The sequence below is a fragment of the Haliotis rubra genome, unplaced genomic scaffold (assembly GCF_003918875.1).
Source record: "Haliotis rubra isolate DU_JTF1 unplaced genomic scaffold, ASM391887v1 Scf547, whole genome shotgun sequence".
Classification (NCBI taxonomy): Eukaryota; Metazoa; Mollusca; class Gastropoda; order Lepetellida; family Haliotidae; genus Haliotis; species Haliotis rubra.
The window spans coordinates 330336-347134 of record NW_025767243.1 but is presented as its reverse complement, the minus strand read 5'-3'; the positions used below and the strand labels follow the sequence as shown (position 1 = coordinate 347134).

Genomic DNA, 16799 nt, shown 5'->3' with positions numbered 1-16799 from the left:
ACAAGGTCTTTGGTTAGGTCCGTTTCGGTTTAGTATATATGATATGATCATAATGACGAAATTGACAACAAGAGGCAAACCTTACATTGTTTAATAACATGGAAAAAAATAACCATCATCTTTGTTATTTTAAAACTGTCATTTTATGACTAGATAGAAATAACGGTAAGAGAACCGAAAATACCGAATTTATAGATTGCATTACAGTATACCAAACCGAAGGCAAAATACCACGGTTCTACTAATACTGCCATATACCGTTTCAATCCTAATGATTTACAGGTATCAATATGCAATTCTGTAACTGCATGATCAGATTTATCCTCTGTAAACATAACCATGATCAGGGCTCCAGATAAGGGCCGTATCGGCGTATGTACGGATAAAATATGCATGATATTGTAGGAAATAATTCAGAAAACGTAGCACATACGCACCACAGCAATGCTGTACGGTCTTGGAATCATTTACAGACGTATTTATCTGAAAGAGTGTTGTTTTATTGTTAATTGCCCCATTTACACAAGAGTAGTAATGTTGTGGTGCATATGTGAAACGAAACACAAGATTACTGATACGTCATTAAATTCCATTCAGTACTCCAAATGTACTCTTAAGTTTATCCAGTACTCCTATATTGAAAAAATAAGGAGTACGTACTCCTGATGTTGAAAAATTATCTGGAGCCCGGCATGATATAGTATAAACAACTCCTGACACACACCAAGTGCAAGTACACAGTTCATGGAATATAACAAGTGTCCCCCCCTCTTGCAATAATTGTACGATACCAAACACAGCCCTTGCTACCATGCTTATACTATAAATTATAGGGCTTTAAAGATAATTTCACAGCTCCTTTTTACAAAAGACTTCTCATCCTCTTTAAGATGAGTGAAATATATCATGTATTGATTAAGAGTTCAGCATGCCCGATGCACTTGGATTACCATTGTTAACCCTTCCTTAGTACAACGTGCAGTAAACTAGGAACCTTGACATGTACGTGATGTCAGCAAATTGACCTTGATTATGCTGATCAATATATGCTTATGCTGCGTTTGATTGCCTAAGGTGTAGTAGGTGTGGAATGAAATAATACATTTATGAAAGAGAAATGTCATTGGATATTATCAATAATCCATTGTTGTGTCTCATCATGGATCATCCTTGACTGCTTATCATGTTTATGGATGTTTTTGACAGTCATGGCAAAGAAGATCTGTTTTCATCAAACCCGCTTAACGATCAATAACAATTTTAGTTTTTGTCAAGATTTCACGGCAATTATAACCTTTGCCAAACCAAACTGGGTACATTATTGGTCATTTCACCCTGATTTCCTATGCTCATCACATTAACTGGTGTTTATGATACACATTAAGTAAAAGAAAACATATGGATTTCATGTATAAACTATTATAATCTTGGCTCAGCGCAATCACATTCTTATACTGCTGCCCTTATCCTTTTTACACACTTTTCAACCATTCCCTCCTTTCCTTGCCATTTTCTCATTAATCATTTTTTATATCTCAAAAATGCTTTAAAAGAAAACAGATAAAAAAGACAATTCATATCAGTCATATAGCAATTGTCATTGTAGCAATTGTGGTTAACGCAATAGGTAAAACCTTTTTAAATATGTTCCCTATCTATTTCTGAAATACAGAATATAGCAGTAATATATTGTCTGCTTATATTCCCACCCACACTTTCTAGTCTCACTGCAGGATGTATTGACAAATCCTTCATGTCTAAACAGCCGACATTTTCATGTTGGCCATTATTTTTTTACTCAAATTCACATTAATTATCCTGGCTTTCATCTTTATCACCATGTGCTGTCAACGTTGCCGTGCGGGCTACAAACATAGTAATGATTATCATTGCCATCGTTATCTGTCCTTGTTGATTTCATTACCATCATCACATTGATAATATTTTCGAATAATTATTTATGCTGCATGAACATTATGACACGAATCGATACAGATAAATGCAAGATGTCTCTCATAATGCATAACATTCCGTTATAAAAATACCGAACAGACGTAGACCCAAATTGTTGTAATCTGTAAACAAGGAACTTGATGTTGCTGACGAGCCAAGTGACAGACGGTGGAAAAATTGGCATTATAATTACATCAAAACAAAGCGAACTTGCTATAAATAATTGGGGCACATGCTCTTAACAATACATGTAAATCGTTCATAATTTACTAGCCTTGCTCTCTTACCGATCAATCATCATAATTCCATCTGACAATGTTTGACAGGTAAAATGTTCCACTGTCTTGCGAAGAATCATAACAAATTACACATGGCCGAACATTTTCGCAGAGGGCGCTGCAGAAATGACGTGATGACGTCACTTCTACTTCCGCATTTTAGTGACGGATGCGTCTGTAAAATATGCATAAACTCTCACTTAACAAATATGACGAGGACTGCAATGTCAGCTTGACATTGGACAGTTAACCTATGAATCAGTTTCAGGACAGATCAACTCGTTCATGGACAAAGCTGACTGACTCAGACATAAAAATAGATGATTCGTGGCAGTTCTCAATGAACGTTAGAAACTGACACAGTGTTCAAACCCAAATTTATATGGCCATAACGTTCAAAAGGCGAGTAGAAACTAAAAAAAAACTGGACATAAGCATTATGTAGGAAGATATATCACGCGAGCTAGTGAGTGGAAAGGATACCTTTCTTCTGGTTGTTAGGCATGAGAATCAACCCTGTAGGTGGTGGCATGAGAAGCAGGCAGAAAAGTGGTTGTTTACCTGAGTACAAGAAACATATAGATCAGTGGTTGTAACTTGTAAGCATTACTGGTTCGTTTGTTGTAACACCAACCCGCAATATTCCAGCTGTATGGCGGCGGTACGTAAGTAATCGAGTCTGGACCAGACAATCCAGCGATCGACATCACGGGCATACGATTGGGATACGATGACATACATGTGTCAATTAATTTTCACAGCTCACAGGGTTGGGATTTGACGAGATCACATGGTGCCCGTTAATGTGAGAGGGAAATGTTTTATTAAGACAATACCAGGCCTGCTGTCCTTGCCTTTGTTCATTATCTGCTAAAGGGAAATATTACAGCTCTTAAGCAGGTTTTCAAATCTGCAGGTCTTGACCATACAGATCCTTTTCGGGATGACCTCAACAGACAGGTACGTCAACTTCAGCCGCCATCGGACGCTTCAGCAACCGTTGCAAGCAATGGGCTAGGATTCCACAAGCTCGGATCCAAACAGTTGGAGACGACAGAACAGATTTGAAGACATAACGTATTGAGCCCAATGCACATATATGTTATCTCTGATTGACATTTTGTTCAATTATTAGTAATGACTTTCACACTGTGTAGTTTGGTTCTGCGTTCGAAATAGATTTTTGTTGGCTTGTTTGTTGTTTAACTCCTCTCATCAATATTCCAGCTATATGGCGGCGGTCTGTAAATAATCGAGTCTGGACCAGACAATCCAATGATCAGCAGCACGAGCATCGCTCGACGCAACTAGGGTACGATGACATGTGTCAGCCAAATCAGCGAGCCAGTCGAAGTATAAACATAGTCTCAGTATTATTCGTTATACTGCTATGCTATACTGCTATACTGAGTATAGTATAGCAGTGTAACGAATAATACTGAGACTAAGTTTACTTAGGCTGATCAGCGAGCCTGACCTCCCTGATCCCGTTAGTCTCCTCTTACGACAATCATGGGTTGCTGAAGACCAGTAGCTGCTGTCCCTTTACCAAAGGCAGTGACTTTAAAAATGTGCTTGTAACATTTCGGTAAAGCTAGCCCGAATGTCGAGATGAAAACTCTTGGTAGTGCATATCTATTTCTACGAATTGTCTAGTTTTCAGTTTAATCGTACTCAAAAACATGCATTTCCCTCTCACATTAACTGGCCCTACAGATGATTGTCTGTAAATAAATTCCATCTCTCAGATTATATGTGTTGCTATCTGAGACCTGAGATTTTACTGATATATTCAAGTACAATGCCGGTAGTTTTATAAACCTCAGAATAACAAATGACAAAAGTAATGTATAGTTTGTAGGGGTAATTTATAAAACACCCATATTTTCTCTGTGTTGCATATATCTAGACTTTCTACGTGTATGTTAACACCTGTGCGATTATTCAGACAGCAATGGTTCTGATTCAAATACCAAAAGTGTTCAGGGTGAAATGTATTATTTAGATAAAATAATGTATTTTCTGATACCAAGATATGGTGCCATCTCATTTTATATATAAAAAATAGCTAGTCGTATTTCAGGAAACTTGCAAACTATTCTGTGACAGAATACTTACCTTTGTCATATCAAAAAAGAGAGAACAAACGACAATTATATCTGACCATTAGATTGATACCTTACATGGATGCAATAGACAACTATTCGCGATGCAGTTAATATAATGAGTTTATCTATTATGCAGGGTTTTACATCACGCGTGATTCCTGCGTATTGGACGCAACAATTGTGTAAAAGACTCTCAAAATATTGTACGAGTCAAGCTAGACGCAAGTTTTATGAGTGACCCTCAGAATCCAGTTCAATAAGCAAACAATGATAGTTTTCGTGAGATCTTCATTGATTTAGACATGTTACAGTGAATAAATCACAAGCCTGCTTATTTGTTCAGTATACAAGAGTTTGTTATGACTGAACTGAACAGTGAAAAATATACTATTTATTAACTAAGATATAAATGACAATACAACACAAAACAATAACATCTTTGCAAAACTCTTGCTTTTTGATATACACACAAAAATATTACACTGAAATTTTCATGTTACCCAAATATTGAAAATGACTCCCAAAAATAAATATTGTGAGTCACCATGACTATTTTTCAAAGTCTGTGTAAAACCCTGTATTATGTTTTATACCAGGTATAGGGACGGTGGGGCTAGCTTAATGGTTAAAGCGTTCACTCGTCACGCCGAAGATCTGAGTTAGATTGCCCACATGGGTACAATGTGTGAAGCCCATTTCTGGTGTCCCCCGCCGTGATATTGCTGGAATATTGCTAAAAGCGGCGTAAAACTAAACTCACTCACTCACTATACCAGATATATACGTCACAACAACCCGGGCCTTTACTGCAGTATGGCTATGTCCTATACTTACAATACGATATCACTTGTTTGTTATTTGAGGGGGGTCGGTGGGGTAGCCTAGTGATTAAAGCGTTGGCTCGTCACGCCGAAGACCCGGGTTCGATTCCCCACATGGGCACAATGTGTGAAGCCCATTTCTGGTGTCCCCCGCCGTGATATTGCTGGAATATTGCTAAAAGCGGCGTAAAACTAAACTCAGTCAGTCAGTCAGTGTTATTTGAGGGAGTGGAGGGGTAGCGTAGTGGTTAATGCGTTCGCTCGTCATGCGAAAGTTCTGGGTTCGAATCTCCACATGGGTGATATTGCTGGAATAATCTGGTAAAAGTAACATTAAACTCAACTCACATTGTAATCTGGAACCAATATTACGTTACAGACCTACAAGGAAATAATATTAAAACCAAGTAACATATACCATTACGTTCCGTTTCAACTAATACACTTAGGTTAGTTACAGCTGCAATAAAGTGATCACTTTTCCATTACTGAGAAAGTCATTCTTCGTCACATGTCAGCATGTCTAAACTCGCAACACGGCGGCGCTAAAGATAGAGATAACTTTCATTCCGCGATGACGTCATCCAATGACGTCACATCGTCTAGTAATACGTCGTATGGGCTTTGAAAACCTTCAGTTGAGAGTTGTTTGCGAGGCACGTTACACGTTTCGTCGCGACTCGTTTTCAGAGACCGTTGAAGGTAGCAAGATTAGATCAACAAAATGGTGAGAACTCTTTCACATCTGTTTCCTACCCATGCGTTATCGGACTGGATCTAAGTGTAATGTTTAAACACAGGCGAAACATGATTATGTCTTATTCAGAGAAAACTATTTTTATCAAGACACTCGACCTAGGCTTGACAATGACAACGTTTTATACCAAACAGTCTACCGTTTGATTCAAAGTATTTAAGTTTTGACACTTTTCGTAAACGTAGTTCACTGGAATAGACGTTAAAATATATTTAATATTTGGTTAGGATTAAAATCCTTTTCAATTTATGTCGTTTGAACGTCGATGTTTTCAGAGATCGATTCATAATACATTGATCACCTGATACTAAAACAACTGCTATGGCTGCCCAAGTATTTTCCTTCAGTACCAGATGGTAGATCTATATTGCTATTTCTCTTTAATCCGAAAATCAGAGTTTGACAAAGGTATTCCTGCTTCCAGAGAGAGTGTATTTCAATCCACGTGGGTCAAGCCGGTGTGCAGATCGGCAATGCATGCTGGGAGTTGTACTGCCTTGAACATGGCATCCAGCCTGATGGCCAGATGCCCTCCGACAAGACCATCGGGGGTGGGGACGACTCCTTCAACACCTTCTTCAGCGAGACCGGAGCGGGGAAACACGTCCCCAGGGCCGTGTTCGTCGACCTGGAACCGACCGTTGTCGGTAGGCCAACATAGCAGAACCGCATATGCTGAATATTTTGTTAGCCTTGTAGGACCCAGTAACCAATTTTTGTAATAAGAAACTCTAGAAGAGGCTGTAGGACATTGATATTAGGGATGCCACGATACATCGATGCATCGATACTTTTTCTAAGACGATACAAATATCGATACATTCAAAACTGTATCGATATTTATTTTTGAAAGTATCGGTTTAAATGTTTTATGTATCGTTTACAATTTTGCAATTGTATCATGTTTTTTGATGTTATGAGAGTTATAAATTATTTTTCTTCGTGCCCATAGATGGGATATTAGAACTTTTTAATCTCTGAGAATATGAAAAATCTTGATCTTTTCATGGACAATTATAAAATATGAAATATTAATGTTCAATTTGTAACTAAATTTATGTAATAATGCCGCGAAAATAGGTATCGTTTCCATGGAAACGTTTTGGACTTAGTCTTAAAGGGAGGGGGTTGGCTTCGTTTCCGGAGCATAACTCAGAAACCGTTCAGTATTTTTCTGCAAAACTTTGTAGATAGATCAAACAGAACCTAAAGTGGTGCTTTTTGCTATTTACAGATTTGTGTGATTTATTATTTTCTTGGTTTCCATGGAAATGATTCAGACTTAGTCTCAAAAAGGGGGGATGGGCTTCGTTTCCGGAGCACAACTTGAAAACCTTTCAATATCTTTCAACAGGACTTGGCAGATATATGAGACAGATCTTGAAGTGGTGCCTTTTGCTATTTACAGATTTTTGTCATTTTTATTTTTCTTGGTTTCCATGGAAACGATTTGGATTTAGTCTAAAAAGGGAGGGGTTGATTTCGTTTCTGGAGCACAACGCGAAAACGTCTTAATATCTTTCAACAAAACTTGGCAGATATGTTAGGCAGATCCCAAAGTGGTGCCTTTTGCTCTTTACAGATTTTTGGCATTTGTATTTTTTGTTGGTTTCCATGGAAACGATTCAGACTTAGTTTCAAAAGGAAGGGGTCGGCTTCGTTTCTGGAGCACAACTCACAAACTTCTTAATATCTTTCAGTAAAACTTGGCAGATATGTGAGGCAGATCTTGAAGTGGTGCCCTTTACTATTTGCAGATTTTGTCATTTATGTTTTTCATGATTTCCATGGAAACGATTTGCACTTAGTCTAAAATCAAGCTGGACTTTAGGTAACTGTCAGATGATTTGTTCTTTCAAACATGTGGGGGCCGGGGGGATGTCATCTTCTGGTGACTCTTGTTTACCTTTGTGAGTACCTGCCTGGGCGCAAAACAATCTTAGAACTAGTTCTTGTAAATTCGGTCTCAGGCCTCGGGTAGTCTTACCCCCTAGTGGTGTTCCGATGATCGATTATAATCGATAATTGATTGGTTACCCTTTTCCGATTCGACAATCGATTGCAAAATTTCATAATCGATTGTCTGTAATAATTCTTAGAAAAATAGTAATGAATGCCGAACTCTGATTATACCTTCTGTGTCGTTGACAGAAATGGATACGCATATATATTTTGTTTTGCTAAATGTCATATCTATTGTAGCTGGCGATCACAACAAACTGGCATGTGTATTTCACCTCATTTCTTGCCCGTACAAATTTCGCTTACCATGTTCATGAGGGTACGCTTTTCGCTCAATCTGCGATAGCACCAATTTCAGTTTCAGATTATTCTCAACAATCACGAACTGATTACCGCCTCGTCATCCATAGAGGCCCTAGTTTACAGTTACATCGGTGAAAACGTGTGTGAAATGGCATGCGTATTTCACCTCATTCCATGCACGTTCAACTTCCGTTTACCATGTCTGTGAGAGTCCGTATAACCTTAGTAATTTAGCCAAGACCTAGGGTAAGGTTTAGGGTTAGGTGAGGTGTGGTGAAATTGGGTTTTAACGTCGTGCTTGAGAATATTTCGCTCATATGACGACGTGCATACGTGTGTATAGTGTATGTGTATGTGCGGCTGCTTGTACTAGCCCAGACTTAAGCTGGTTTTATAGTGCTAGCCCACTGAGATACCATGCCGCAGTGAAGCATGAGTACCCCACACAGACACATTATACTGACTCCGAGCCGACCAGTCCTTGTTGTACCCATTAATGCCGAGCGCCAGGCAGGGACCAACAAGTACCATATATTAACATCTTTTGGTATGACGCGGCCGGGGATCGAACCCGCGACCTTCCGCTCTCCGGGCGGACGCTCTAACCACTACACCACTGAGGCCGTTTTTAGGGTTAGGGTGACGTGACACTAAACAATATGGCTGGTAGGTATCCGGCATTCTGTAGGTGTACACATAATGGTCTAAATATTATGAAAGAATAATTTCAAATAATGCCCGATCATAAGTTGATATTGTAATGATGCCATAAACCTCAATCAAAGTCTTGTTTGTTGTCGCGTAAAACAACATTCACTCAAATGTGTCAATTTGCTTGATGGAGGTGGCCTCAGGTGGGAGGAATCTGCTTTGTTTGCACATACTAATGTCGACCATGTCCCTGTTTCAGATGAGGTTCGTACCGGCACCTACCGCCAGCTGTTCCACCCCGAGCAGCTCATCACCGGCAAAGAGGATGCCGCCAACAACTACGCCCGTGGTCACTACACCATCGGCAAGGAGATCGTAGACCTCGTCCTTGACCGCATCAGGAAACTTGCTGACCAGTGCACTGGACTCCAAGGCTTCCTTATCTTCCACAGCTTCGGTGGCGGCACTGGCTCCGGCTTCGCCTCCCTGCTGATGGAGAGACTGTCTGTGGACTATGGCAAGAAGTCCAAGCTGGAATTTGCCATCTATCCAGCTCCTCAGGTAAGATATATCTGTCCTCGGGGCATGTCAAAAAGTAAATTACGATACCCAATGATAATGCGAAAGATGAACGCCAAGGTTCATACAGACTTGAAAAAAAGCTTTTGTTTTTAGTAGGGGTGAAACTGTACGCTCTTACCATGGTACCGTACGTATTGCGGTAGAAGGTCTTCGGTTTGGTCCGTTTCGGTTTGGTATATGAAATATGATCATAATACCGAAAATTGACAACAAGAGCCAAAGCTTTCATTGTTTAATAACATGGAAAAAAATAACCATAATCTTTGTTACTCTGAATGAACAAAAAAGTCATTTCATGACAAGAGGAATAATTAAAGTATCACTGGAACCTTGGAGCTCACAGCTGTGTGGCAAAATAGCAAGCAGCCAAGTATGATTAAAAGTCACTAAAATCACATCAGCATTTACTGCAGTGAAATCACCACGTCCCAGAAATGTTCATGTTTAAAAAAAAAATACAATATACAAAATTAGATCTTGTCGAATGTGACTCTGATGACTTATCACAGATAAATAAATTAAACAAATTAACTCAATACAGTTGTCACATGACAGTTACATTCTGTGTGACAGATCATTGTCCTTGCTCTAAATCATTGCCTATCTCTCGTTTCAGTCACTTACACATTTAGAGACTTTCCACAGTCCTTAGGAAGTACTGCTACACAATCTTGACACATTCCAGAAATTCTTTTTTATTCAGTTTTCAGATTCATTCAAAATATCTTTTAAAGATCACTAAGAAATGTATTTCTCCTTTCTGAAACAATATGTTTTAGCTTGAGAAAGCTGCTTTCTCTTTTTATTGGTGTTAAATGTGCATTGTTCTGATATAGCTTGCTTGTAATGAGATGGTAGCAACAACAAACAATCATAAGTCCTAAGAACTGTGATGGGAAAGCCCCCAGATCCATACCAATAATTGCAGTTATCCCTCGCCATAACGCCGGTCTTGGGGTCTATGGATGAGACACCCGCGTTATACATAACTCGGAATAAAGGCCAAGCTAAAATGTATTTTCCATGGACATAACAGAACTGCTATTTCGTGTATTGTGCCAAGTCAAAACTATATCGTATTGTCGGAGGTGAAAAAAACAAACTTTGTAAATGAAAATACATGTGTATAGGAAACCTGCAATCAAATTAAACATCACTGGACATGATAATTCAGTTGTCCTTCCTGTTATGCTACCTGTTATTCAACCAAGCCGGAAATAACAATCAGCTTTGTACTCATGTTTTGCTCCAATCTAGCGGTGATTCAGTTAAAAGTGACCTGAAAATATAACATCAATGGATTTCTATTCCTTTCTCAGAATAATTTATATCTCAAGCAGTTATTTTAACAGAGATATTATATATTGCTATGGTATTAGTATTATGCTTATTTCTACGAACATATTTAACATAATGATTAACATAGGTCCAGCACTTTGGGTTACGTGGTTGGATACATTTGACGTATGAGACAGTTTGACAAGTCACCGTTGACTTCCCGCGGTACCTGCCGCTTTGATTGTAAAAACAAAATGTTGGCAATTAACTGTGAATATGACCTCAATGAGTCAATAACACGGGTCTTGGGGTCCATGGATGACGAGGCGGTAATCTGTTGGTGATTGCTGAGAATAATGTGAAATTGGTGCTATCATCATACGTTCTGACATCATACGTTTTCGGATGGCAGTGTCTACCCCTGCAATAACGCGGTGTGTTGCATCACAGCACCCACCGTGAGTACACAGTTGATGGGTGTATTTATGATAAAGTTGACTTTAATAAGTTATTGCGATATTTCTCTGTTTGTCTGATTTGAAATAACTGAAAAAGAAACAAGTCAGCTATTGATTTGGTATCTGCAGTTGCTGTCTTGCTGACTTTCTAAGTAGAGGACTTGTGGCGATCTCGATTTTACTTCCAAGAAAATAGCGGCCGTCAAGCAAAGAAATGCATAGATTTTGACCAAATGATTCGATTTCTAGACATTTTAGAAAAGGTTTAAAATGATTAATAAAATGACGGTACGAAAACCCAATTTTTGGATTGCATTACGGTATACCAAACCGAAGGCAAAATACCGCGGTATACCGTTTCGCCTCTAGTTTTTTAGACTAGCTTGAAGAGCCTTGAATTAGTACAAAACTGACATATGCTTATTGATAACAAGCTTTAAATTAATGAAAGAGTTAGTATGTTGTACTTGTTGGTTGTGAAAAAACCCAATCTTATTGGGAAGGCCCTGTTTCGAATCGATTATTCCGTTCTGACCTCCTTACTTTATAAATACATTCATATATGACTGCTTATCTGGAATTCAAGGATATGCACAGTGCTATAACGTTGTGTCCTCACTTTAAAATCTTTAATACTATTGTCCTGAAGTTGGCTGCACTTAACAAGTTTTGGGAAGCGCAGATAAACATCTCCCATCTGCAGAGTGATGTATTCATCAACAATATGTCATTCAAGGCAGGGACAGAAGCAGTTAAGATAATTGATATGGGTAATGTCTTCTTCGTAGGTGTCGACGGCTGTTGTTGAGCCCTACAACTCCATCTTGACCACCCACACCACCCTGGAGCACTCCGACTGCGCCTTCATGGTGGACAACGAGGCCATTTACGACATCTGCAGACGTAACCTTGACATCGAGCGCCCAACCTACACCAACCTCAACCGTCTGATTGGGCAGATTGTCAGCTCCATCACTGCCTCGCTGCGCTTCGACGGTGCTCTGAACGTGGATCTGACAGAGTTCCAGACCAACTTGGTGCCCTACCCACGTATCCATTTCCCGCTGGTCACCTACGCACCGGTCATCTCGGCTGAGAAGGCCTACCATGAGCAGCTGTCTGTGGCCGAGATCACCAACGCATGTTTCGAGCCGGCAAACCAGATGGTCAAGTGTGATCCCCGTCACGGCAAGTACATGGCCTGCTGCATGTTGTACCGTGGTGATGTCGTCCCCAAGGATGTCAACGCCGCCATCGCCACCATCAAGACCAAGAGAACCATCCAGTTCGTTGACTGGTGCCCCACTGGTTTCAAGGTCGGCATCAACTACCAGCCACCAACAGTTGTCCCCGGTGGTGACCTGGCCAAGGTCCAGAGAGCCGTCTGCATGTTGAGCAATACCACCGCCATCGCCGAGGCCTGGGCTCGTCTTGACCACAAGTTCGATCTGATGTACGCCAAGCGTGCCTTCGTCCACTGGTACGTGGGTGAGGGTATGGAGGAAGGAGAGTTCTCCGAGGCCCGTGAGGACTTGGCTGCCCTGGAGAAGGACTACGAGGAGGTTGGAGTCGACTCTGTTGAGGGCGAGGGAGAGGAGGAGGGCGGTGATGAGTATTAGATAAACAGCTCAACATGTAACCGTCAGAACTGATTAAAAAACACGTTAACATTCAGAATCTTCTTATTTATTTTAGACCGGTGTACACGTATTTCTTTGATAGGATTTAAACAATATCCAACTAGCTATAGTTATAGAGAAAGAAGGCGCTATTTGTCATGAGTAAATGAATGACGGTTACATGGTAAATTGTACATGCACCGGTGACAAAAAACATTGTACAGTGATTAATGAGAGCCATGCTTTCAATTGACATTACGAGATCTCAGATGAGCTTTGTTTCAACACACCAGTAATTTCCTTGATCGATCTTAGCGGCGACAGACGGGGAAATATCGTTGCACCTACACCGATATCGATTAACAAGAAACACCACTTTGTCTTTCAAGGAGGAAAACGGTATGCTATAACAAAATGTTTCTGCAAAGTCGTGGTAACGAAACATCTTAGCCAAAACTCACATGTGGGTGTTATCATTTTTGCTATATCACCCCACTAATAACTTCAGTGTTAATCACTACTTCAAAGCTGGGGCGGGATACTAGAACGGAGGAACGTCCGTCCGCTTCTAAGTTGGTACAACTCAAAACTAATGAATGAAAGTTCGCATACTCAATAATTTCTGAGAGAGATCACTCCATACAGCTATATTGTCAAGAGTTACCTCCCCTGTTGCGGTTTTACATTTTTGGCACACAGTTACGGCCCTTGATCTATGTTATTTCACTGAGTGCATCTGCAGTGGCGACAATGCATTTGGGTACATCCCCTCCCCGACTGTCTCCATATTGACACTGTATGAACACAATTGTGTCCGTGGCGCGAGATTGTGATAACTCTGTAACTTTTACCAGTGTAAATATGAAAATGCAACAAATCCCATATTATAAGTTGTATGCTTCTCTCGAGGGTAGTACGGTCTGATGTACGCCTCTTTGTAGCAGTGTCCCCCCATACTTTGTATTGAAATAATACATATAATTTCCACTTCAATTATATTTTTGAAGAGGTGATCAGTACAGCTCCCTAGCAACTGTTGTCAAGGTAACGGGTACTCTAACCTATGTGAAAATTACGCAAAATAGATTTATTTTTAGGGACATTTATCTCAGAACAGCAAACGTTTGATGCTGTAATTGCTATGACTTTGCTAAATACAATTACCAAATTGTAGTATCAAGATATAAAAAAGTACGTAAAGTTTAGAATTTTTGTTTTTATTTTAAATTTTTCAAATTTTGACAGGAAACAATTTGGTACATTTATCAGAAGAAATCAACCATTTATTGAATATTCCGCAAGACATTATTATTCAAGTATTTAAGAGGACTGTTAGTTTTAGTTAATGTTTGACAAAAGTAACAGGGATTTGCAATGTCAACCTGTTGAACTAACATGTACCTTCCTAAAAACTGTATGCTGCATACATTCATGCTTTTGGGGGCCCCAGGCTCAGACTCGATTATTTACAGCTGGAATATTGCTGAGTGCGGCGTAGAACTAAACTCACTCTTTTACTGAAGTAAAATATGCTGAGTCATCAAAGTTATATGTTTCAGTTTATGTGCTATTACCTTTCGCAAAACCGAAAATAAATCTAGAAAGTAAAGACGTCATGTACTTTCTTTTTCTGTGTTGACTTTCTTAGTTTCTATAATTCAATCAAAGCATAAATGGAATATTCCTCATCACAAACAAAACAGACCCCTCATTTCAAGTATGAACCATACTTTCAAGAAGAAGTAATGTTTATTACATCGTGAAATATGTAAAAATATTATGAAAATACAGGTTCATGGTTTTAAACCTTGTCAAGTTATTAACAGACCAGTTATTGTCGCATAAAATAAATATACAACTCGAGGAGAAAATCCTTCATCGTTTATTATCAATACATCAAGACCTAAGTCATCTGTCCAAGAAACGATGGCATCTGGACGGAGTATTGAAACCATATCAGATATAACTTAGAGTTGTCTCACTTTCCAGCAATGTGTACTGGCTCAGGTATAACGAAAGTTTACTGGCCGAGAAGTTTCACCAGCATTACTTTTCCCACCTGCAATACGATCGTTTTAAATTGCTTCCCTCCTGGGTCGCGGAGCAAGCTTGTCGGTTATACCTAACAGACGACCTTAAATAAATAAAACAAAATCTGTACCACTTGTATCTGCGCGCATCCAAATTTTGCGATATCTAGTTTGTAGTACAGCAAGTGTCACCATTCAAAGCACTCGATGATTTGGCCGACCGTTATTGTAACAAATGCTTCTGCTTAATAGTTGTGACAGGCATTACAATCAGAAACAAATTCTATGAAGGCAGTTATCGTGGGGTTTTTCTAAAACAAGGTAATCAATGAATACACAATGCCATTTAGAAAGTCGTGGTCAAATGTAACATATGTTTTAGTTGGGATTACACCTTCTCAGTAAAGGACCGATTCTAGTACGTTTTGTTTGGTTGAGTGTCATCCGAGATTCCAACCCACCGAAACCCGGATTGGACTCAACCCAACAAAAGTACCAGAATCGGGTACTTTACTGAGGTGTAATCCTAAGTATAACATTTGTTACAAGGTCATCAATGAGCAGGCGCAGTCGCAGCCTACGAGAAAATGTTCCCAGCTCTATTTGCGCGTCACCACCTTGCGCCAAAACGATATGAACCCAGCTTACTAACATAAGCTTACTGCACATCTACTAATGACACGGGATCCCAGTCTACGCAATGATTATGCCCGTGGTGGGTTCGGACTGGTATCTAATCTTCAGCAAAGTAAAACGAAAGTTTCTGCATTCATCGGTAATCATGATTAGACACGATACTGAAAGATTGAGCGAGATATGTGATAATGTGAACAAACAATTGAAGATGGCTTCAAATCAGTTTTCCAACCTTGTGGTGGGCGTCTTTCTTATCACAGATAGTTCAGTAAGATTAGTTAGGGCAGCAGTTTTATTTTCTGTGTTTCTCATCGCCCGACCGATGCTTCTAATTTTATAGTGAATCATGAAAATAATTCACATAATTTTGTCTTTATTAAGTTTGATGGGTTTTTATGTGTGTGTTTGTTTTTGTTTGTTTGTATTTTTGGGGTTTTCCCCGACCGACCTACCCATGTTCAGAATTTAATGGCTACGTGAAACACATAAAAAAATTATGCCCTTATGCCAAGTCAAGTCGTTAACAACTAAACGAGCAGGATCCGCTATCCAGACATGTACACTGCTGTTTCGTGCCGTGCAGTAAAACGTAGGCACACTACTTCAACCAAGTGGTCTTAGCTTTAAGACTTACTTAACCCACATACATTGCCTAGACTTACGATAGTCGCAGCAGTGAGTCGGGAATAAAATGAGAATATAATAATGATGAGTATAAGTGAGCGAGTTTAGTTTTACACCGCTTTTAGCAATATTCCATGGAGCAATATCACGGTGGGGGACGCCAGAAAAGGGCTTCACACACTGTTGAGTAAGATCAATGAAAACTAGCCTAGAGATTTGATTGCAAAGCTTATATTGAACGACTAAAATTTCGGTCTGTCGTGTTTACCTATACGACAAATATTTGGCAGGACACAGTCGGACACGTATTTTAAACTATGGGAGTTGCGTATACAACGTCAGGACCACATACGTATATGCATGCATGTTACCGACTCACGTGATATATACAAATGTTTCCTACTTTCTCTCTTGTTGACTGATGCCATTTATACGAGTACACACATGAACCATTTTATCTGTCGCAGGTTCGTGCCATTTATACAGACACGTTCTTCTTTCCCTGTTGCTGACTTCGTCATTAATACACACATTCACTCTGTGGAGACCCATGAAGATCCAGGTTAGAATTGATCTTCAGCAACCCATGCTTGTCGTAAGAGGCGACTAATGGGATCGGTGGTCAGACTCGCTGACATGGTTGACACATTGCCGTTCGATTCCCCACATGTGTACAATGTGTGAAGCTGCTTTTCTGGTGTCCATCACTAAATATTGCTAAAAGCGGCGTAAAACCATA

General features: G+C 39.6%; 2 protein-coding genes across 6 annotated transcripts in view; one reads left to right on the top strand and one right to left on the bottom strand.

The window, feature by feature from the left end:
* Window positions 1–2347, bottom strand: part of LOC124253609 (rab GTPase-activating protein 1-like) — a 54787-nt gene extending 52440 nt beyond the window's left edge. For all 5 annotated transcript variants that reach the window (XM_046687418.1, XM_046687414.1, XM_046687415.1 and 2 more), the window contains exon 1: window positions 2241–2347. The gene's annotated coding sequence lies outside the window, so the exon portion shown is untranslated. The remainder of the gene's footprint in view (window positions 1–2240) is intronic.
* A 3438-nt stretch (window positions 2348–5785) lies between these two features.
* On the top strand, window positions 5786–12828 carry LOC124253637 (tubulin alpha-2/alpha-4 chain). Its single transcript, XM_046687441.1, has 4 exons — window positions 5786–5887; window positions 6342–6564; window positions 9093–9394; window positions 11940–12828. Exons 1-4 carry the CDS (start codon window positions 5885–5887, stop codon window positions 12768–12770), a joined length of 1359 nt encoding a protein of 452 aa, XP_046543397.1. The 5' UTR covers window positions 5786–5884; the 3' UTR covers window positions 12771–12828.
* Window positions 12829–16799: the final 3971 nt, after the last annotated feature.

Bases quoted from the DNA above. Each gene is read 5' to 3' on its own strand.
- LOC124253637 (XM_046687441.1), top strand. The intron at 6,565-9,092 runs GTAGGCCAACAT...TCCCTGTTTCAG, and splicing joins CCTGGAACCGACCGTTGTCG to ATGAGGTTCGTACCGGCACC. The intron at 9,395-11,939 runs GTAAGATATATC...TCTTCTTCGTAG, and splicing joins CCATCTATCCAGCTCCTCAG to GTGTCGACGGCTGTTGTTGA.